The 22,035-nt window shown below is 38.1% G+C and overlaps 1 protein-coding gene across 1 annotated transcript in view; it reads left to right on the top strand.

Annotated features, from left to right (window-relative positions):
* ITGA2 (integrin subunit alpha 2) overlaps positions 1-22,035 on the top strand; it is a 105,231-nt gene that overhangs the window by 48,285 nt on the left and 34,911 nt on the right. The window contains exons 5-13 of the mRNA XM_019464325.2: positions 1,767-1,881; positions 2,056-2,183; positions 4,775-4,923; positions 10,052-10,202; positions 10,489-10,654; positions 13,082-13,158; positions 14,927-15,065; positions 16,838-16,983; positions 18,594-18,737. Of these exons, the coding sequence (XP_019319870.2) occupies positions 1,767-1,881; positions 2,056-2,183; positions 4,775-4,923; positions 10,052-10,202; positions 10,489-10,654; positions 13,082-13,158; positions 14,927-15,065; positions 16,838-16,983; positions 18,594-18,737 (1,215 nt within the window). The remainder of the gene's footprint in view (positions 1-1,766; positions 1,882-2,055; positions 2,184-4,774; positions 4,924-10,051; positions 10,203-10,488; positions 10,655-13,081; positions 13,159-14,926; positions 15,066-16,837; positions 16,984-18,593; positions 18,738-22,035) is intronic.

A 22,035-nucleotide genomic window follows, 5' to 3' on the forward strand; every position in this document is an offset into this window, starting at 1 on the left:
TGAACACTTCCTGAGTTATTATTTTTCAAGGTGATTTTAAAAAACTAACTTGGGGATGGGGATTGATGATACTAATCAATATAATTGGTATTCATTATTTGGTAAACTAATCAAAGGCATCAATTGTGATTTTTCCCTTAACTAATTGGCATCATGAAGTAGTGTTATAGGAGGAAGAACTATGGATTATTCACTGAGCATGAACTATGACCACAGCTGCTTTTCCTTTGAGCAACCAACAATTAAACTGGGTCAAACAAATTCCCTTTTATTCTTCCAATTGTTTTTTTTTTTTTTTTTTTTTTTGCAGGTTCATACTTTTTTGTTAAATTTTAATAATTGAACCACAGCTTTACATAATGTTAAACTTTGTAGATGCTCTTTAGGATCTTAACTAGACTTCTCTTTCCCATTTTTCTCCTTTTACATCTAGCAGTTCTAACAGGATTTAATGTAATGTTTTTCTGGTGTGATTTAATCACAGTTTTATCAGGAGTTCTTGGCATTGAAAGGCTGATGAAAAGGAAAGATCTGAGGTTGGGTTAATGGAGATATTAAGAATTGGAGTATGTATGATGTGGGCAAGGAGACAAGTGCCAGCTTGGATGACTTTTAGGCAGTGGAAATAGGGGGATCAGAAGTCCTCAAATACCTTATAACATCGTTAAAAGCTGACAGTTCATGTACCTCATTTGTGTTTATTTAGTGGATTTTCCCAAAGAATTTGTCTTCTCGGACTCTCCTTGAAAATTTGGAAGATCTGGCAAGGCTGGCAATGGGCAGGAGCCATGGTGGCCTGCCCATGTGTATGACACCTGGACTCTTCATTTACCATGGCATCTATGCCAACCCAGAGCACTCTTAGGTTCCTGCCTGATCCTGGGGCTTGTGGGTTCATGGTTTCTGCTGAATAGAATAAGTGGTAGTATACATATAATACAATAGTAAAAGTGAATAGTATAATCTCTGTTCAAGATAACAGTAGGGAAACCTGGGGTTCAGTCGGGTAAGCGTCCAACTTTTGATTTCGGCTCAGGCCATGATCTCACAGTTCATGGGTTTGAGCCCCCACCCCCACCCCCACCCCACCATTGGGCTCTGCACTAACAGTACAGCATGGAGACTGCTTGGGATTCTCTTCTTCCTCTCTCTCTCTCTCTCTCTCTCTCTCTCTCTCTCTGCACCCCACCCCCCTGCGCTCCCTCTCCCTCAGAGTGAGTAAATAAATAAACTTTGGGGGGAAAAAAAGAATAACAACTGTAGTGATGCTGGCTAACAACTATGTGCCATGTGTTATTTACCCCACACTGTTCTAAATGCTTTACATCTAGAGAACCATTTAATCTTCACAACACCTTGCATGATAGTAGATATGATTATCCTTGTTTATAGATAAAGCCCCTGAAGTCCAGATAACTGAGAGACAAAAGATGAAGGAAAGCACCTCCTTTCTCTAGTTCGGTGACCTGAGGGTCTCCTCCCTACACCGCTGACACCTGTCTCCCAGCCCAGCTGCTATCTTCTCCCTCTCTTCTGTTTGTTCTTTCTTTCTGAGGCACTTTCTCTCAGAGGCTTTTTTGACCCGATAGTTTCAAGAGTTGACAATTTCTAGTATCTTGTGAAATCATAGAAATGATCTCTTGTGGGGGGGGGGGGGGAGAGAGAAAGAAAGAAAGAAAAAAGAAATGATCTCTAAGTTTTACAAATGGAGAAGTAGAAGACTAACATTTTCCATGTGTTTTGTCATTGTTCTCATTTCTTTGAAGACGTGTGGTCCCCTGTGGGCACAGCAATGCGGAAGCCAGTATTATGCAACTGGTGTTTGTTCTGATATCAGTCCCAATTTTCAGCTCTTGGCCAGCTTTGCACCTGCTGTTCAGAGTAAGTGATGAATGTGTAGAACGTCCGAGCAATACCTTACATGAAGGGCAGAGGCGGGATTTATCAAGTACCACCCAACCCCTCTCAAATCCATTTTACTTTGTCCTATTTGCATATAAGTGTGAAGAGTGAATTAACAATGGAAATCTGTTTCTTTCATCTTTTCCTGTGTAGCCTGCCCTTCCCTCATAGATGTTGTGGTTGTATGTGATGAGTCAAACAGTATTTATCCCTGGGATGCAGTAAAGAATTTTTTGGAAAAATTTGTCCAAGGCCTGGATATAGGCCCCACAAAGACACAGGTATGGACATGAATAATACATACACTAACCCACAGATTTCTTTCTAAGAAAATATTGTTAGATATGAGGTCTTAATATTTGCATTTTTCAAATCCCCACATTAAATGCATTTAACATTAACCTTGACAGTTAATTGAAATTTGCACTACATTGAGTTTTTCTGTCTATGACGTTGTCCAGTGTTGGTCTTTGAGCTTAGATTTCTATTTCTGACAGGCATCAGATATAGGATGTAGCATTTTCATCTTTTTCAGCTGCTTATTTTTCCCTCCTATAACTTATGAATTTATCAATACATTTTAAAATCCAATATGTATTATTTTATTGATAGCCACTTGGACTAATAATTAATTTCTTTTGTTGTCCTTGAATTTCTGGGATTTTTGTAGAGAAGTCAATAGACAGTCAATAGGCGCCTGGGTGGCTCAGTCCATTAAGCATCAGACTGATGATCTCACAGTTCATGAGTTCGAGCCCTGCATCAGGCTCTCAGCACAGAACCTGCTTCAGCTCCTCTGTCCCCTCTTTCTCTTCCCCTCCCCCATACATACTCCCACATGCTCTCTCTCTCTCTCCCTCCCTCTCAAAAATGAACATTTTTAAGTCTATAAACAGCATAATCCTATCTTGTTATTTTTTAGTCTTTTATCATATTTTACTCAGCCCTTGCTTTTTTACACAGAATAAGACTTTTTAATAATTTTGTATAGCTCTCCATGTTTTAAGGAGTCTTTAATTTGCTTTTCTATCTTCTTGAGATAGGCATCCAAAACTCAGGAACAGAAGCTTCACGCTTCCATAAAACTGAATAACATTTATTGTTAAAGTTCTGGGTCTTCTTTCTTTCTTTCCTATTGGATTTGCCCTTTCACGGTCATTCTGGTTGAACCAATATCAACAGAACCAGTTGACAGAGTTCCCAGTGTATATTCTTGGGTTGTTCCTGTCATCTGATGCCTTGTGTCCAACATCTAGTAACAATTGTTGGAACATCTTCCCCTAAATGCTTCACAGTTAGCTATATTGAAATTTGATTTTCTGCTTTCCTGTACAGTATTACAAAATATTATTATACGTTTTCCATTGATGTTGCTTTTCAATACTAAGAGGACATTAGTGTTCACCAAATCTTTGGAGGTTTCACTGTGGGCTTTTACCAGAAAATTCTATGAATAAGACCAGGTATAGCATTTCTTTCTGGATAGCATCCTGTTAAGGTCCCATTATAAGAGAAGTTTTCCTAGGTATCTGCTTGTTTTATCCATCTCTAAATGGACTTACCCCATCACATGACTTACTATATTTAATAGTCTCTTGAATGGAATTCATGGCCTTCCTCTTCTTGTCTTCCTACCCCCATGCATTTTCTTCATCTCTAGAGGTGATTCACACAGTCTCTTTTTCTTACCATCTAAATTTGACCTTTCTGTAAGTCCTAATATACTACATTTCCTTAAGTCTTCTATTCATTATTCCCCTTTCTCACACAGGAGTTTTGGGACTGTCATACCGTCTTCCTCTCATATTAGACTTTGAAATTCATAGAGTGATTTTTGATCCTGTCCTCTCTCTCAAGTCTTACATCCTGTCCTAAAGAGAAGGCTCCAGAAATATATTTTTCACATCTTCCCAGTGCCTACTTAGTTGCTTCCTAGCAAAAGTAGCTGATTGAACTCAGAAATCCAGGCCTTGCCCCTTCCACCTTCCTTACGTACTGACCTCTATCTTAAGGACCCTTTCACAATACTGACCTCTTATTGCTACTTCCTATTCTAGAAGCCCCCAACTCCTATGCATAGAGGATGATTTCAGTGCTGAGAATAAGGACATTAATAGAAGTATTTGGCCTTCTTGATCTAAAGAATTAGGGTATGTGCCCCAACCTTGTTCAGAAGTTGTTCCATCTGTCAGATTTCTCAGATGAGACTCTCTCTAATGGCATTTTCTCTGAAGGCCAAAAACCTCCTGCCTACTTGCACATATAGCAGCTTTCTTCCAAAGATGCTAAAGTCTGCGATTAGAGGAAATCCAGAACAATAAATGCATTCAAATTGACTGTTTTGATTAGCTCACTCTTTTTTTCTTTCATATTCAAATACAATTCTTTGTTTATTTTGCACCTGTTTTTAATTGATGAGCTGTTATCTTCCATCTATGACTGCTTATAATTGTTTACATGTATATATACATTGTTAATCAGAAAGTTTATATCATTTTAATATTTCTGTTATGAACTGGATTCTAATATTATCCATATTAAAATATTATAAGGCACTGCTTAAAAATCCATTACTAGATAATCTATAACTATTGTAGTCAAAAATCTATAAATATTACTCTTGAGAACCAAATCATATATGATAGGACATGATCTTGCTTATCAACAAATACTACTGCTGTAACTAACAGCTTCTAACAAAGAAGTCATTCCATTGGAAGAAAAATAGCTATTCTTAAGAACAAAATTGAAAATGCATATCAAATACTATCATCCCACTTCAAATGCACTTTTGATTTTGATTTATATTGGTTAATTAGAAATTATTTATAACTTAATGACAAGCCTTTAATAAACTTATGCTTTCTTGAAGGTGGGGTTAATTCAGTATGCCAACATACCAAGAGTTGTATTTAACCTGAACACTTTCAAAACCAAAGCTGCAATGATTGAAGCAACATCCCGGACATACCAATTTGGTGGAGATCTCACAAATACATTCAAAGCAATTCAATATGCAAAGTAAGTTATAATGTAAATAGCCCAAATATTTTGATAAAATAGAAGTGCTTTTAAGTAAGAAAGAAGAAAAGAGACAAAGAAAAATAACATACTTAGTGCCCACACTTAAATCAGAAGTAATTAAGAAAAGTTCAAACATTCTGTCATTTGAACACTTTGAGAAGGCACTAGGAAATGAAATTTTAAAGTCTTAGATTTCTAGGATTTTTATAAAACATTCCATGATTTTTAAAGAAGACTTTATATAAAGTAAAGGAAACAACATTAAAAGACCTTAGGTTAAGTAGGAAATGGAGCAATCTCCAATTATTTGTTAGTATTTATCAAGGCCACAGACAACTTGAGCTAATGGAGTCCTTCATGCACATTAAGAAGGGCCATAGAATCTTAAATGTTTATGAACTTGGAGTATGAATTGAATGGAATGGGCTCACTATACTTATTACAGTCTGGGTGGTGTGAATGTTACAACTGTATAACCCTCTCTTAATTTTTAGCTCAGTGTCTCTGTTTTCTCAGAACTCCTTTTAATCATATACCTTTACAAAAATGCTAAAGATTCTCCTATTGTTAAAAAATAAATGAGAACAATAACTTCACCTTCCTTTAAGCCTACCTCCTGCCTTTGTCATCTTGTGCATTTCTTCCTTCAACTACCATAACTCCTTGAAAAATTGTCTATTCCGCCCCCCCACCCACTTCCTTGAAACATATGGCTTGCCACCAGGTGAACGTAGCTCTCTTTATCAGCCAACAACCCAGTGGTCCCGCCTCAAACCTCATCATCTTTAGCTTCCCTTGCCATTTGCTGACGACGAACACAAACTGCTATTCCAGCCCCAGTTGCCATGACATCACAAACTTCTAGAATCCCTGCCAGCTTTTTGTCAACAATTTTGCCTCTTCACTGGCTCCTTTTCCTATTTTTTCTTTACTAAACAGAGCCCTCTTTTTTTTTTTTTTTATAGCTCTTTTCTCTTGGGCATTGTCTCCACTCTCATGGCATCCACATTAGCCCTGTGTGGGTCAACGCATTGCTCTGTAGTCATTCTGAATTCCCTCCCAAAAATCCACACAGGCATTCAGTTGATGCTGGGTGTATTTAATTTGGAGTGTTGGCTCACTTGTCAAATTCAATACATCCTAAACCAGCCTTATTCTTTTCCCTACCCATGCTCATGACTTTGCCATTTGACTCATGCTACCACCTTTTCCCCCAGGCATTCAAAGTAAACACTTGCTGGTTTTCTTTATTCTTTCTGTTCTTCCTTAATCACACACATCTGGTCAGTCACCACATCCTGTCCTTTCTATTTCTGCATTTCCTATTGTATCTGCTCATTTTTCTGGATGTATATTGTAGTTGCTGTTTCTATCAACCATTGACTTTCCCTATATGTCTCATAAGCAGATGAGAAGATATGATTGGTTTGGTTAATCTCTATTGTCCCCATTGAGATGTTCTTTTGGGCCACGCTATCTCTGCTGGCCAGTCCATTGCCTTTTGGTGAAGTGCCCTTTATAGTCCAGTAAACTAGACTCAGAGGAAGAGTAGGTTGATATAGAAAATGGCCTAGAAGAAGCTACAGACTGCAGAGGGCTTGTGTTTTCAAAAGAAAGTATGGATGTGGTATTTTTCCCTGTAAGGAGCCTGGGGACCTGGTAAGCTTTCCTCTCAAGAAGAATGGTCACTGTCTGAAGATGTGACTTTTTTTTAGCTTTTATTGTCCTTTTAGAACTTCGGTTTTCTCCCTATCATCTCTCTCTTACACTATTTCCCAAGCTAATAGAAATCTTGCTGCTGTTAAGAGAATTACTTAACTTCTTTTTTTTTTTTTTTACTTTTTTATTATTTTTTTAATGTTTGTTTTTGAGAGAGAGAGAGACAGCACGCAAGCAGGGCAGGGGCAGAGAGAGAGGGAGACTCAGAATCTGAAGCAGGCTCCAGGCTCTGAGCTGTCAGCACAGAGTCTGACACAGGGCTCAAACTCATGAACCATGAGATCATGACCTGAGTCAAAGTCGGGCACTTAACTCACTGAGCCACCCAGGCACCCTGAGTGAGAATCGCTTAACTGCTTACTCACATCTTTCAGAATTTAATTACCTTTCTTTCTCTTTTTCTTTTCTTTTCTTTCTTTTCTTTTTTTTTTTTTTTTTTTTTTTTTTTGGTCTGTTGCTTTACAACATCAAATAGAATTCTGACACTGTTTTAGTAAATATTGCCATTTTCCATTTATCTTATTTCATTGTGTGCCTATGGTTATCATCTATCATTCTAAGACCTGAAGGTAATCAGAACAAATGAGGCACGGTTTCTACCCTCAGAAATCTTATAATCATAAATGAGTTCATAAAGAGTATAATTCACTCAAAAAATATTTCATGTAAGTACTGTATTCAAATTTGGGTGACAAATATAAAATCTTTTTCTATCCTTCTACATTCTATATAGAATACAGGAAAGTTTTAGGGATTAAAATGATATTCTCAGTGTTAAACATACTGAAATTAAAGTGTCCTTTACACATTCAGGTGAAAACATTTAGCAGGCACTGAATACATAAATTTGAAATGAGAGAAATAAATGGAAAAAGATGTAGACTTTCAGGTGTCATCATATAGGTGGTAGGTAGTCCAAAGGAGTGGGTGGCATTCCTCAGAAATAAATACAAAAAGAGAATCCAGTAGACAGAGAAAATGTTATTGGACAACCGGATACCCATCTAAAAACAAAATAAAGCTGAATCCCTGACTCAGTCAAATCAAAATAAATTTCAGCTGCACCAAAAATTTAAATCTAGGAAAATGGAATTATTAAAGGACTATGAGAAGCTTGGGTGATTAAAAGAAACAAGTCATACAGCTCAGAGCCTGGAGCCTGCTTCATATTCTGGGTCTCCCACTCTGTCTCTTCCCCCTTCCCCACTCATGCTGTCTCTCTCTGTCTCTCAAAAATAAACATTAAAAAATTTTTTTAAATAAAAAAAGAAACAAGTCATAGAGATAAGAAATCCTTTTAAAATACCATGTCAAATATAAAATAAACACATAAAAAGTTAATGAAATTGATTGTATCAAAATATTAAATTTCTATACAGAAGTGTATATATACCACTAAAATTTAAAAGATTAATGAACTGAAGAAAATATTTATATATATATATGACAAAAGATAATTTTCTTGACTAACAAAGATCTTATTAATTAGAAAAATAATGAACAATACAAAGAAAAATGGACAAAGATAAAGAAAAATCAAGAGTTCATAGAGAAAAAATATAAATGGCTAATATAAAATGCTCATTATCTCTTCATAATGAAAAAGTACATATTAAAACAATGATATATTATTTCTCACTTATCAAAATGCCCCCAATTTAAAAGTTTAATAATCCTCATTGTTAAGGAAAGGAGATGGAGAAACTTGCATTTTTTTACATTATCGTAATATAAATTGATGGAAATTTTTAGAGGACAATTTGGCAATATCTGTCCAAATTTGAAATGTGTAAATCCTTTGTCCCAGTAGTTTCACTACTAAGATTTTATCCTAATGACACAGTTGGAAAAGTATGCCGAGATACATACACAAAGACATTTATTACAGTATTACTTGTAAAACTCAAAATGCCCTAAATGCACAATAATGAGGAATTGGTTAAACTATGGTTACCCCCAAATAATGAGATATTATGCAGCCATTAAAAAAAGGAGAGCTTTGTATGTGCTGGTATAGAAAGAGCTCCATGAAAATGAAAAACAAGTGTATAGACTATGCCCCCATTTGTGTGAATGTTTGAGGCATAGACTATGCACATACATCTAAATAAAATGTTTTCTATAAGGAAACATAAATTGATAAAAGTGGTTTCCTTTGGAACAGTGGCTTGGTGTCACATTTTTAAAAAATGTTTATTTGTGAGAGAGAGTGTGTGTGTGGGCATGTGAGCAGGGAAGGGGCAGAAAGGAGGAGACAGAGGATCTGAAGCGGGCTCTGCAGTGACAGCAGAGAGCCCGGTGTGGGGCTTGAACTCACAAACTGTGAGATCATGACTTGAGCTGAAGTCAGGTGCTTAACTGACTGATGAGCGATCCAGGTGCCCCTACATTTTTATTTTATACCTTTCCAGGGGCTTCTGGGTGTCTCAGTCAGTGAAGCGTCTGACTCTTGATTTCTACTCAGGTCATGATCTCATGGTTCATGAGATGGAGCCCTGCATCAGGCTCCACGCTGTTAGGGGAGTCTGCTTGGGATTCTGTCTCTCCCTCTGTCTTTTCCCCAGACCCCACTCACACACACACACACACACACACACACACACACACACATACACACACATACACACAAACACTCAATCTCTCTCTCTCTCAACACACACACATATATATATCTTTCCAAATGCTTTGAAATTATTTTATCAACTGTACTTATTAGTCTTTAAAGAACAATTTTGTATTGAAAAGTAAATGCAGATCCAATGAGTAAAATTGGTGACAGGATTGAATATCTTTGCTCTGTTAATTAGTATTAATGAATTTTTTCTTTTTTTTTTTTTTAATTTTTTTTTCAACGTTTTTTATTTATTTTGGGGACAGAGAGAGACAGAGCATGAACGGGGGAGGGGCAGAGAGAGAGGGAGACACAGAATCGGAAACAGGCTCCAGGCTCCGAGCCATCAGCCCAGAGCCTGACGCGGGGCTCGAACTCACAGACCACGAGATCGTGACCTGGCTGAAGTCGGACGCTTAACCGACTGCGCCACCCAGGCGCCCCTTAATGAATTTTTTCTTATCAGAAGATAATTCTAAGGATTCTTGATGTAAATACATGCACGTGCGCACAAATACACACACACACACACACACACACACACACACACACACACACACACACACATACCATGAAAACTATGCAAGATGTATATCTATTTCCCTTTAGGCTGCAAATAGAATGTAGGTAAATATGTCACCAGAACTGACATAGAGATAAATTCCAAGTCACAATAGGTCATGCTCAAAGAAGTTAGTTTCAGAACTAACTTCATGAGGAAGTTAAATTTCTAACCAGAGGTCCACATATTAGCTTCATCTTTTGATAGTGAGTTTTTAATTTTGTCTGCCACAGAGATTTTGCGTATGCAGCAGCTGCTGGAGGACGACCAGGTGCTACCAAAGTAATGGTGGTTGTAACTGATGGTGAATCACATGATGGTTCAATGCTGAAGGCCGTGATTGATGAATGCAACAATGACAATATACTGAGGTTTGGCATAGCAGTAAGTAGATTTTCTTTTTAGTTGTCTTTCAGTTAATGGGTGAGTGCTCCTTTGTAACATCACTTCCCAAGACCACACGCTCTCATTGGCTACTCACAGCTTTATAGGAGAAGAACATTTTTACTCTGTCTCCACGTCTTGTTGATTTTCAGTCCCATTGACTACAGGGTTATGGATTTACTTCTCCAGAGGCTCTATTCTGTTCAGAAATATAATACTAGAAAGTATAAGGGGATAGTGGAGTACAGCTATAATGACCTTTTTTCTCTCTGTCTCTATTTTCAAGGTTCTTGGGTACTTAAACAGAAATGCCCTTGACACCAAAAATTTAATAAAAGAAATTAAAGCAATTGCCAGTATTCCAACAGAAAGATATTTTTTCAACGTGTCTGATGAAGCAGCTCTACTAGAAAAGGCTGGGACACTAGGAGAACAAATTTTTAGCATTGAAGGTAAAAGAACTCCATCTTTCAAAAACTTTTTTCGAGAATTCTTGATTTTATTACTGTATATTTACTCTAATAATGTTAACTTGTATACCTTATATGAAAGGACTCTGATGAATCAGTAAGAAAAATAGACAACATGAATAAGTAGTTTATAGAAGATAAGATACAAATGGCTAGTAAACATAAGAAAATATTCCCAATTTCAGTAATTGTTTTAAAATATAAATTAAGTCAATGTTACTTTGTGCCTAAAAGATAACAACGATTAGTAATATATGATCTTGGAGATATTATGGGGAAGCAGAGAAGCTCATATACTATTGATAAGATTATAAATTGTATAGCTTTGGGGGGAGGGCAATTTAGTAATATCTATTATAATTGTAAATAGTTTTACAATTTTTTACACTGCATATTTTATAATCATAAGAAGTTTTGTCTTTCTATCCTATTATATAATTTCTGAAATTCTTGAATTTGTTTACAACAAACATGTATACATTTAAGGTTAGAAAAGCATAGGGGTGCCGACTTTGGCTCGGGGCATGATCTCACGGTTCATGAGTTCGAGCCTTGCATCAGGCTCTGAGCTGTTAGCTCAGAGCCTGGAGCTTGCTTCGGATTCTGTGCCTCCCTCTCTCTCTCTGCCCCTCCCTCACTTGCACTGTGTCTCTCTCTGTCTCACAAAAACAAATAAAGGTTAAAATTTTTTTTTTTAAGTTAGAAAAGTATAGTGAGGATTTTTAATAGTTCAGATTTCAGGGAAATATGTTATTTACCAGATCTACAATAATTTACTTATATGGCCTTGGAAGGTCTAGTCGGTGTAGAAATACTCCATGTTTAAGAACTCACTGTTTGGAACACATTTCCCAGTTGGTAAAAAATCCCACATGATCCAAATTCTGGTTCCTGGTCATTAGTTCAAATAACTCTCAGCAGTAAAGAGCCTATTTTATTGAGCACCTGCTATATATCAGGTATCTTTCAGAAGCTGGGTCCAGGGGCATTGCATAAATTAAGCATTAATTCCTGAGTCTTATCTTTATTTCCTGATTGTCCACTGGAGTCTTCTATCCAAAAAATATTATTGCTTCTTTAAACATCTGATGATACCTCTAAGCTGTTTAAATCAGCATCAAAATCCAAATCCAATGTGCTCTGAGATAATATAAAATTATTTGGCTTCCTATGGTACAATTTACACTTGTTTGTAGTGGCATTGACATGAATAATCGCAATTCAACCTAAATGCCAATTAGAAGTGATTTTGTGCCTTATCTGCTATTATGGATTTTGGGGAAGCACTGCGCTACTTTATTAAAAATTGTCTTGGGGCACCTGGCTGGCTCAGTCAGTGGAGCATGTGACTCCTGATCTCGGGGTTGTGATTTTGAGCCACATGTTGGGAGTAGCAATTACTTAAAAATAAAATCTTAAAGAAAATGAATCTCTTCTCATCCTTTGTACATTATTACATCTTCTAAACAAGTGACTGTGTCATGTTATATATTATACATATTACTCTCTATGTCAAAGTGTTGGTCTAGGAACTTATTCCTTTTTGTGAAGATTAATGAAATGTAACCATTTTGACCATACCGAGTCCTACAGCTGTGGTGTCAGAGGCAGGCACATATGTAGAAGTAGGACAAACTGCCCAATTGGTAAAATTCCTACTCAGTCTTGAATCCTGGATCCTGAAACGTCACCCAAATATCCGTCTGTTTAGTCTTCATGACATGTCAGCTATCTGGCTCTTCCAACTGCATCTGAGATATGTGTACACTTATTAGTACCGATATTTATTTTTTTTTAATTTTTTTTAACCTTTATTTATTTTTGAGACAGAGAGAGACAGAGCATGAACGGGGGAGGGTCAGAGAGAGGGAGACACAGAATCTGAAACAGGCTCCAGGCTCTGAGCTGTCAGCACAGAGCCCGACGCGGGGCTCGAACTCACGGACCGCGAGATCATGACCTGAGCCGAAGTCGGCCGCTCAACCGACCGAGCCACCCAGGCGCCTCTAGTACCGATATTTAAAAGCTAAAAATTCAGTTAATTTCTTAGCTAGGAATAATAACTTTTTTTTAAAAAAGGCCATGACTTCAGTTTTTATCTTACCTCATCCCCTATATGGAGTGTTTTTGATATCAAGAACATCCTAAGCATACAAGTAAACGCATTAATGCATAATCAGGATTAAGACCAACTTCAAACACTATCTTGGAAGTATTGTGGGTTCCCACGTATGTTAGAATACTTCTTAGTGATTTCTCCATCCCAGAATATTTTTGAGTGACCATGAGAACATTGTGTGTGTGTGCATACGTGTGCGTATGTTCACGTGCGTCTGTGTGTGCACGTGTGTTTGAAAATCTGATTTAAAATTTGACAGCAATATAATTCTCAAAATTACCTTTTTGCAGGTACTATTCAAGGAGGGGACAACTTCCAGATGGAAATGTCACAAGTGGGATTCAGCGCAGATTACTCTCCTCAAAAGGTGTGTAATCAGATAACTTCCAGCCATGCTGTCATTTGGCTCAACACTTCTGGGCACAGCGGCTTTATAGAGAGAGTGGAAAAAGGAGCCATGTAGTGAGCAAACGTTCAGCTTCTCAGTCATAGTTCTTTAGTTTCTTTGTGCTGCTGCTTTGTCAACTAAAAAGTGAAGGATAACAATGCCTTCTCTTCCGCGTTTCACAGGGAGTTTTTATGGAAAAAAAAAAAAAAGAAAATGCTCCAAAGGACAAGCACTGTATTAATTCAAGGGATTGTCATTGCAGGAATTTCCTTTAAATCAATTAACTACCAGAAAAGTTTATTTAAAAAAAACACACAAACTCTTGTTAGCACTGCCAGTGGTGAATTCTGAGTTGCCAGAGTATCTCTTTTCTAAGAGCAGAGACAGAAGATAGGTGAAAAAGTGAGGAGTTAGGAAACATGTGAGATGCAACGTCTTCTTAGCTCAGAAAATCCATTCTTCCTTGTCATAAACATCCATTTCCTAGGGCCCTGGTTCCAACTCTGCTCAGGGTCCTGGTGGGATAGTAAAGGGGCCCAGATGTAGTGACACTGGAAAAGCCTAGGGAACAGTATGAACTCAGAGAATTTGATTGCCAGAAGCAAGGATCAGGAACGGCTTGGGGTTTTTTTCTCGAGAATACAAGGTGCTAACTTTTTCTGGATCACCAATCATTAGAGATACTCACTCATAAAAGTTATGGGTTTTTCCCTCCGGAAAAAAAAAATGTAAATGAACCCTCACACAGAGAATTTTGCACACACCTTCCTGAGATTTTTGTACACTTCCTGCAGTCCTTTCCTGCATCCCTGATTCAGAGTCCCACACTTATGACAGTCATTCTCTTCATTTCATGGTCTCTTGTCCTCAAAATGGGCACATCATTTTCCAACCTGCTGTATTTTTAATGGCTTATATTTTTCAATCCAAAATCCGTAACTTTGGTGTTTTCTACGATCTAAGATCAAAAACTGAAAAAAATAATAAATCCCATCCTGACAACCCTGCCTTCTGTGATGATGTATCGCTTTTGACTGTTTGGGTGGATGTTGAGTCCCTCAGAGCAGCCTGTATTTCTTGTGTGCCGCCCCCCACCCCCGCTGTGCTGACCGTGGCTGTTCTCCACCAAGTAGACTGAATGTTATGCCCTAGTTACCTTTCATAGCTGAGCTATTTTCAAATAGATGGGATAGGATATAGATGATGGAGGAACATCTGAGAAGTGACCAAGAGGAAAGAGAAAGAATGTTGAAAATAGAATAGGTCAGAAGGGGGCCTGCCAGGATGATGTGCCTGGACAGCAGAAACGCCCCACCTCTCTTCCTCTGCCAGCTGCACTTCCTATTTTCTGAAGCATGCCCCACATCCGACCGTGAACTTTTCTTATGACTATGTGAGACAGGAGGCTCATTTCTGACTTCTCTCTAACAGCTCACACTGTTTGGCATTTGCAGATGGGGGCCTCTGAATGCAAATTGGAAGGTGGCTATGTGCTTCTCTTGTAGCATAGTAGAGATTTATCTATAGAATGTATCAAAGTAACATAGCCTCAGGGAAGACTTTTCTCCAGCACAAAATACATTAAAACAATTTGGGCATATATCAATTTGGACATACATTCATATACATTTTACTTTATCATCTTCTCCTTAAACCTAGACCATTTATTTCAATGTTTTGCCTCCCCTGCATTCTCGTGCCTTAAACATGGTTTATTTTCATGGTCTTCATTTTTCATTTATTTTAGGATATTCTGATGCTGGGTGCAGTAGGAGCTTATGGCTGGAGTGGTACCGTGGTCCAGCAGACATCTCGTGGACATATGATCTTTCCTAAACAAGCCTTTGACCAAATTCTGCAAGATAAAAATCACAGTTCATATTTAGGTAAGCCATAGCAGCATTTGACTCAGAAAATTTAAGCTCCCTTTTTTTAAACTAGCCCCTTGCTGGGGGGGCGCCTGGGTGGCTTAGTCGGTTAAGCATCCAACTTCAGCTCAGGTCATGACTTTGTGGTTTGTGAGTTCGAGCCCCACATTGGGCTCTGTGCCGATGGGCTCTAGCTCAGAGCCTAGAGCCTGCTTCAGCTTCTATCTCCCTTTCTCTCTGCCCCTCCTCTGCTCATGCTCTCTCTCTCTCTGTTTCTTAATAATAAATAAAGGTTAAAAACAATTTTAAAAAAACTAGCCCCTCTCTGAATTTCAAGATCCATTAAGCAAAGCCCTTGAAGTGTCATCTAATTATTATATTTATTACACATGTTTATGTTGCCTCTTTGCAAATCAGACCTTGGCTATAACTATTTAATGACATACTGTATTACACTTACTGATGTCTTCTGGCTATTCAAGCAGTAGTTATTCCTGGGAAGTGCTTGCGCTTCTCCCAAATGGAAATAGTTCCTAGAAGCCAATATAGTAAATGGGAGTCTTATATTAATTTAGAGTTCTTAGTCTTTTTGGTTCCTATAATAAGCAGCCACTGATTTTGAGTACCTACTATGGGACACTTCCTGAGCTGGCTATTCTATCTACATAAACATTTAAATCCTTCCCACAACCCTTTGAAGAAAGTATTATTATTCCCATTTTACCGTTGAGAGCCAATGAGGTTAATAACTTGCCCAAAGGCAAACAACTTAGCAAGCGGCAAATCCAGAATTTGAACCTGGGACTGTCTGACTCCATAGCCTATGATCTGTCCACTGCATTCCATTACCTTTTAAATTCATGTAATTGTTCATTCAAAAAATACTTGTTGAGTGCCAAGTTCATGAGGGGCTGATGGGACAACCCAGAATCTAGGGCCTGCTTTACAGGTAGGTGTCGCACCCGTGCAGAGCAAGCACACTTAGATCTGGGCATCGCCCTGAGGGAACACGGATCACACTGACTTCACCTTTGGCCCTCTGTCTTGTTCTCCCCTCTGGTGCACAGATGCTACCACTTAAAACAATTTTGTTAATGTTTATTCATTTTTTGAGAGAGAGAGAGAGAGAGAGAGTGAGGGAGTGCAAGCAGGGGAGGGGCAGAGCGAGAGGGAGACACAGAATCCGAAGCAGGCTCCAGGCTCCGAGCCATCAGCACAGAGCCTGACGCGGGGCTCGAACCCAAGAAATGTGAGATCATGACCTGAGGTGAAGTCAGATGCTTAACCGACTGAGCCACCCCCAAGCGCCCCCCAGATGCCACCACTTTAGATAAGCAGCGGAGGGCCCTCTGGCACAGGTGGTACCACTCTAGACAACTAGCAGACATCCTGTGGTGGACACATGGTGCTGCTTTAGGTAACTACCCTGTGACCTCACCACCGTGCCCCTCCCTCCATAAAAACTGGAGATGAAGGCCTGAGTAGGGGTGGGGAATAGCTGCGTAGAAGAGTTGTGTAATGGCTTGGATCATCTGTCCGTCTGCACCCCACCTTCCCCCTGGCTGGGTAAGTTACCCCCAATAAAACTCTATGTGAACGATATGGAGTGGCTTGCTTCATTTTTCAGTATCAAAATACCTCTCAGTCTGGAGGGTACATCACTGACCCTCCTCCACTTTCTAACACCTGCCTCCTAACAAAAAAAGGACCTCTGGTCATTGCTACTAACTTTGGGAGCCCATCTGCTGAGCTCTTCAATAGCACCTACTCTGCAAGTCCTTCTCTTCTAGGTTACTCTGTGGCTGCGATTTCTACCGGAAAAGACGTTCACTTTGTTGCTGGTGCTCCTCGGGCAAATTACACTGGCCAGATAGTGCTATACAGTGTTGACGAGAATGGCAATGTCACCGTTATTCAGGCTCACCGAGGTGACCAGGTAAAGTCCATTTTGTAGCAGATGAAATTAATCGTGGGGTCAACTAGAGCAGATGAGGAGTGGGGAGTTGATAGAAAAGGAAACTAGCATTGAGTGCCTACCCTGTGGCTGCTTCTGTGACCTGTATTCACTTAAAGGTTCCTTAAATCTTCACAATACTGAGATCTGTCGCCTTCTAACAGGTGACTGGGCATTTACCTTCTTAAGGTCAAAGAGTTTTCATGGGGTTGTGCTGTCATTAAAACCCAGTCGTGTGTAGACTCAAAGCCTGTGCTGTTTGGTTATATCCAGCTGCATACTTTTGACTCCCTAAATTACTACTACATGTGTATTATTGGGTCCTAACCACAGCTTTGTTGGCAAGCTCTTGCGAGGAGTCAATGATCTGGAGGAAAAGTGAGAAGAAGGGAGCAGGATAGCGTTTTCCAGACTGGGCTACTATATCTGGGCCTGTCAAGGTGTCCTGTGGCTTTAATGTTTCTAAAATTAAAGCAACTCTCTTTTCCACCACTTTCTTCTCAACATGACAGTTTGATAGTCAGAACCTGTGATGACTCCCAGTCATGTCTGACTAGAACAAAGGCCAGCTGAATAGATTCCTATTTCCTCACCAAGCAGCTCTAACCCATGGGCTTGGCACATATTTGAAACAGGCAACCCTGATCTCTGACAACAAATTTTCCTTCCTGGAGTTAGAGAAACCAGCTATTTAGTTTTCCCTTTTCTGGAATTAAGTGTGATCCTACTGTCTATGGATTTTCCGGGAGTAAGAGAACCTGAGTCTTTGACTTCCTTGACCACAAACCAGCTATGGCCACATACTTTGCTCTCTTTAATATTTTAAAGAACCGTGCTTTTATTGTGAGAAAAAACAATGACCGTGTTATAGGATGAATCCTTTCTTGTTCATTGCCAAATCCTTAAGAGGTATTCACATAGGCGTGCAATGAGCATTCAGATTCCCAGCCTCTCTTATTTCATTGTATCTCCACCTGCTCCCCTGTCCTGATGTATCTGAGAACTTGTCTCTTGTGCAAGATCATGCCACAGACACTTACATCACACATGCCTGCCCACTCTTCTCCACCTAGAAAATTCCTTGTTTTTTAAGATGCCGTTTATATAACACTTAATCTTTCTGAGCCTTCCTGACACCTGCACTCTAATCACACAGCATTTGACCGTTGCCTCTATTACAACCTACTTGACTGCACAGGCAGGCAAAGTCATTTGTCCCAACTCCCTATTCCCCCTCCTGCCTTTCTCTATGACACACATCACAAACCTCCTAAATGTTTCTCTTTTAAATGTGGTCTTTGACCCACCAGCACCAGAAACACCTGGGGTACTTATTTAACATACCGTTTTCTAGATTGCACCCATTCAGAGTCTTTCTTGGTGATTTGTGTGCACACTAAGGTTTAAGAACCAAGTGTTACATCATGATACAACCTGAGAGAAGGGACTGTTATCTATCTTAATGTTTCTAGTACCTTACAGGGAGTAAGTGCTCTATTTCTGTTTGTTGAATGAGTAAATGAAAGTTCAGTATAACATTAAGAATATATGAGTCCTAAGAATCCTAAGGTTAATATGCTTTATCCTTACAGATTGGCTCCTATTTTGGTAGCGTGCTGTGTTCAGTTGATGTGAATAAAGACACCATTACAGATGTGCTCTTGGTGGGTGCACCGATGTACATGAATGACTTAAAGAAAGAGGAAGGAAGAGTCTACCTGTTTACTATCACAAAGGTAAAAAAAAAAAAAAAAGTATTAAACTGATTCAGTTGAATTTGCTTTAATATTGGTAAATAAAAAATTAATCTGCATTTTTGCAGAAGAATCAGTGAATGATCATTTTCTCTTTTTTAAGCTTATTTATTTTGAGAGAGGAAGGGAGGGAGGGAGAGAATCCCAAGCAGGCTCTGCACAGCTTGATGCAGGGCTCAAACTCCAGAACGATGAGGTCATGACCTGAGCCGAAATCAAGAGTTGGACGCTTAGCTTCCTGACCCACCCAGGCGCCCCTTGAATTATCATTTTCATATGTAGTATAGTTTATATTTCATCATTTTGAGGATGTCACCATTAAAATTTTAAAAATCACATCAAATAGCATAACCTGTAGAGAAAGAGCTACATGTAGAGTGCACTGCCATTTTCCATGAGGGGTCTTTGAATCTACACTGTACAAATGAAGTCCTTAGATAAATGCACATCATTTTTGAAATGTATGTACATGCACACACAAATGTCTGTGTATTTCCTAAGTATCTCATTCAATTATTCTTCTTTACTGTGAAGAGATCATAATAACAGAACTATCCTGTTCACATTTTACAGTGAAAAAGTCAAATTGTACCAGGCACTTTGCAAACTTTCATATAATCCTGGATGTTTTCTGCATTAGTCAAATTCTGTTGCTTAGTGTAGCAGTTAGGTATGCGTATACCCAGCTCTTGGAATTTTTAGTCCTTGCACATAAAACTTAGCATACACTAACTGGACTATGCTAAGTCCATGCCCAGAAGTATAATGAACTCGGAAATGAAAAGAAAACCAAAATTAAAGGCACAAGTTGACCTAGAAAATTAGAGAAAGGATGGAAAAAAGAGAAGCTGATGTTAATATAATAAATATTATGCTTTGCTTTTGTGGTAGTTTGTCCTACCTTACTTATTTAAATTAATGTAAACATTAGCTCTCAGATAGAAGCAATTAAAACAGTTCTAAAGCATTTAAAGATGTGTAATTGAATATTCAATAAGGGAGGGGCAAATATAATTGTTTAAAAATTTAACAAAACCCTAGTTTCTTAAATGTTTCTTGTCAAATATTCTGAATTATCATTGTTGAAGATGAGAAGATCTCATAATACTTTGTCAATCTTCATAACAAAGTGATTTCCATAAGATTATTATAGAGAAGAAAGAATCAACACTGACCCCGTTTCATGGATGAGGAGCATTGCTCTCTTGTGAAGTCATGAATTATTTCCATTCTTGATTTCAAAATCTGGAAAAAAAAAAAACAACCTATCTTTTACAAGAAAAAAAATTTTAGGCAGACTTATTTTTTTTTATAATGTGACATTAACAATCTCATTTTCTTTTCCTTTTTTTTTTCTGAGTATAGTTGACACACCATGTTACATTAGTTTCAGGTATATAACAAAGTGATCTGACAAGTTTACATGTCCCATCCCGCTAGGTTCATCACAAATGTAGCTACCATCTGTCCTTTTACATTATAATATCATTCACTATATTCCTTATGCTGTGACTTTTATTCCTGTGATTTATTCATTACATAACTGGAAGCCTGTATCTCCCTCTCCCTTTCACCTATTTTGCCCAACCCTACCCCCTGCCCCTCTGGCAACCACCAGTTTGTTCTTTGTATTTATGGGTCTGATTCTGCTTTTTATTTATTCATTTACTTTTTTTTTTAGATTCCACTTATGAGTGGAATCATATGGTATTTGTCTTTCTCTGACTTATTTCACTTAGCATAATACCCTCCAGTTCCATTCATGTTATCTCAAATGGCACGATCTCCTCCTTTTTTATGGTTGTGTAATACTCACACATATGTGGACACATTTTCTTTATTCATTTGTCTATTGATGGATACTTAAGTTGTTCCCATATCTTGGCTGTTGTAACTAATGCTGCAATAAATATAGGAGTGCATATATCTTTTCAAGTAAGTCTTTGCTTTCTTTGGGCAAATATCCAATAGTGGAATTATTGAACCATATGGTATTTCTATTTTTAATTTTTCGAGGAAACTGCACACTGTTTTCCACAGTGGCTACACCAATTTACCATACTACCAACCAGTGCACAAGGGTGCTCCTTTTTCTCCACATCCTTGCAAACACTTGTTATTTCTTGTCATTTTTATTTTAGCCATTCTAACTGATGTCAGTTGATATCTCATTGTGGTTTTTATTTGCATTTCCCTGATGATGAGTGAGGTTGAGCATCTTGTCATGAGTCAGCCATCTATGTTTTCTTTGGGAAAATGTTTATTCAGGTTCTCTGTCCATTTTTTAATTGGATCGTTTGGGTTTTTTTGGTGTTGTAGAAGTTCTTTATATATTTTGACTATTAATCCTTTATTGGATCTTTCGTTTGTAGATATCTTCTCCCATTCGGTAGGTTGTTTTTTTGTTTTGTCAATGATTTCCTTTGCTGTGCAGAAGCCTTTTTATTTTTGGTGTAGTCTCAATAGTTTATTTTTGCATTTGTTTTCCTTGCCTCAGGAGACGTACCTAGAAAAATGTTGCTATTGCTGACATCAGAGAAATTACTGCCTGTGTCGTCCTCCATGATTTTTATGGTTTCAGGTCTCACATTTAGGTATTTAATCCATTTTGAGTTTATTTTTGTGTACAGTGTAAGAAAATTGTCCAGTTTCATTCTTTAACATGTAGCTGTTCAGTTTTCCTAGTACTGCTTTCTTTCCCCCACAGTCTCTTCTTGCCTCCTTTTTCATAGATTAATTGACCATATAATTGTGGTTTTATTTCTGGAGTCTCTAACCTGTTCCATTGATCTGTGTGTCTATTTCTGTGCCAGTACCATACTGTTTTTATTGCTATGGTTTTGTAGTATATCTTGAAACCTGGAATTTGATGTCTCCAGCTTCATTCTTAAGATTGCTTTGGCTATTCAGGGTCTTCTGTAGTTCTATACACATTTTAGTATTATTTGTTCTAGTTTGTGAGAAATGCTGTTGGTATTTTGATAGGGATTGCATTCAGTGCGTAGATTGCTTTGGGTGGTATGGACATTTTAACAATATTAATATGAGCATGATGGAATGTGTTTCCATTGGTTCGTGTTGTGTTTAGTTTCTTTCATCAGTGCTTTATACTGATTGGAGTATATGTCTTTCACCTCTTTGGTTAAGTTAATTCCTAGATATTTTATTTCTGGTGCAGTTGTAAATGACATTTTAATGTCTTTCTGCAGCTTCGTTGTTAGTGTATAGAAATGCTACTGATTTCTGGGTATTAATTTTTCATCCTGCCACTTTACTGAAT

This window comes from Panthera pardus, unplaced genomic scaffold, assembly GCF_024362965.1.
Source record: "Panthera pardus isolate Hobbes unplaced genomic scaffold, ASM2436296v1 HiC_scaffold_2, whole genome shotgun sequence".
NCBI classification, from domain to species: Eukaryota; Metazoa; Chordata; class Mammalia; order Carnivora; family Felidae; genus Panthera; species Panthera pardus.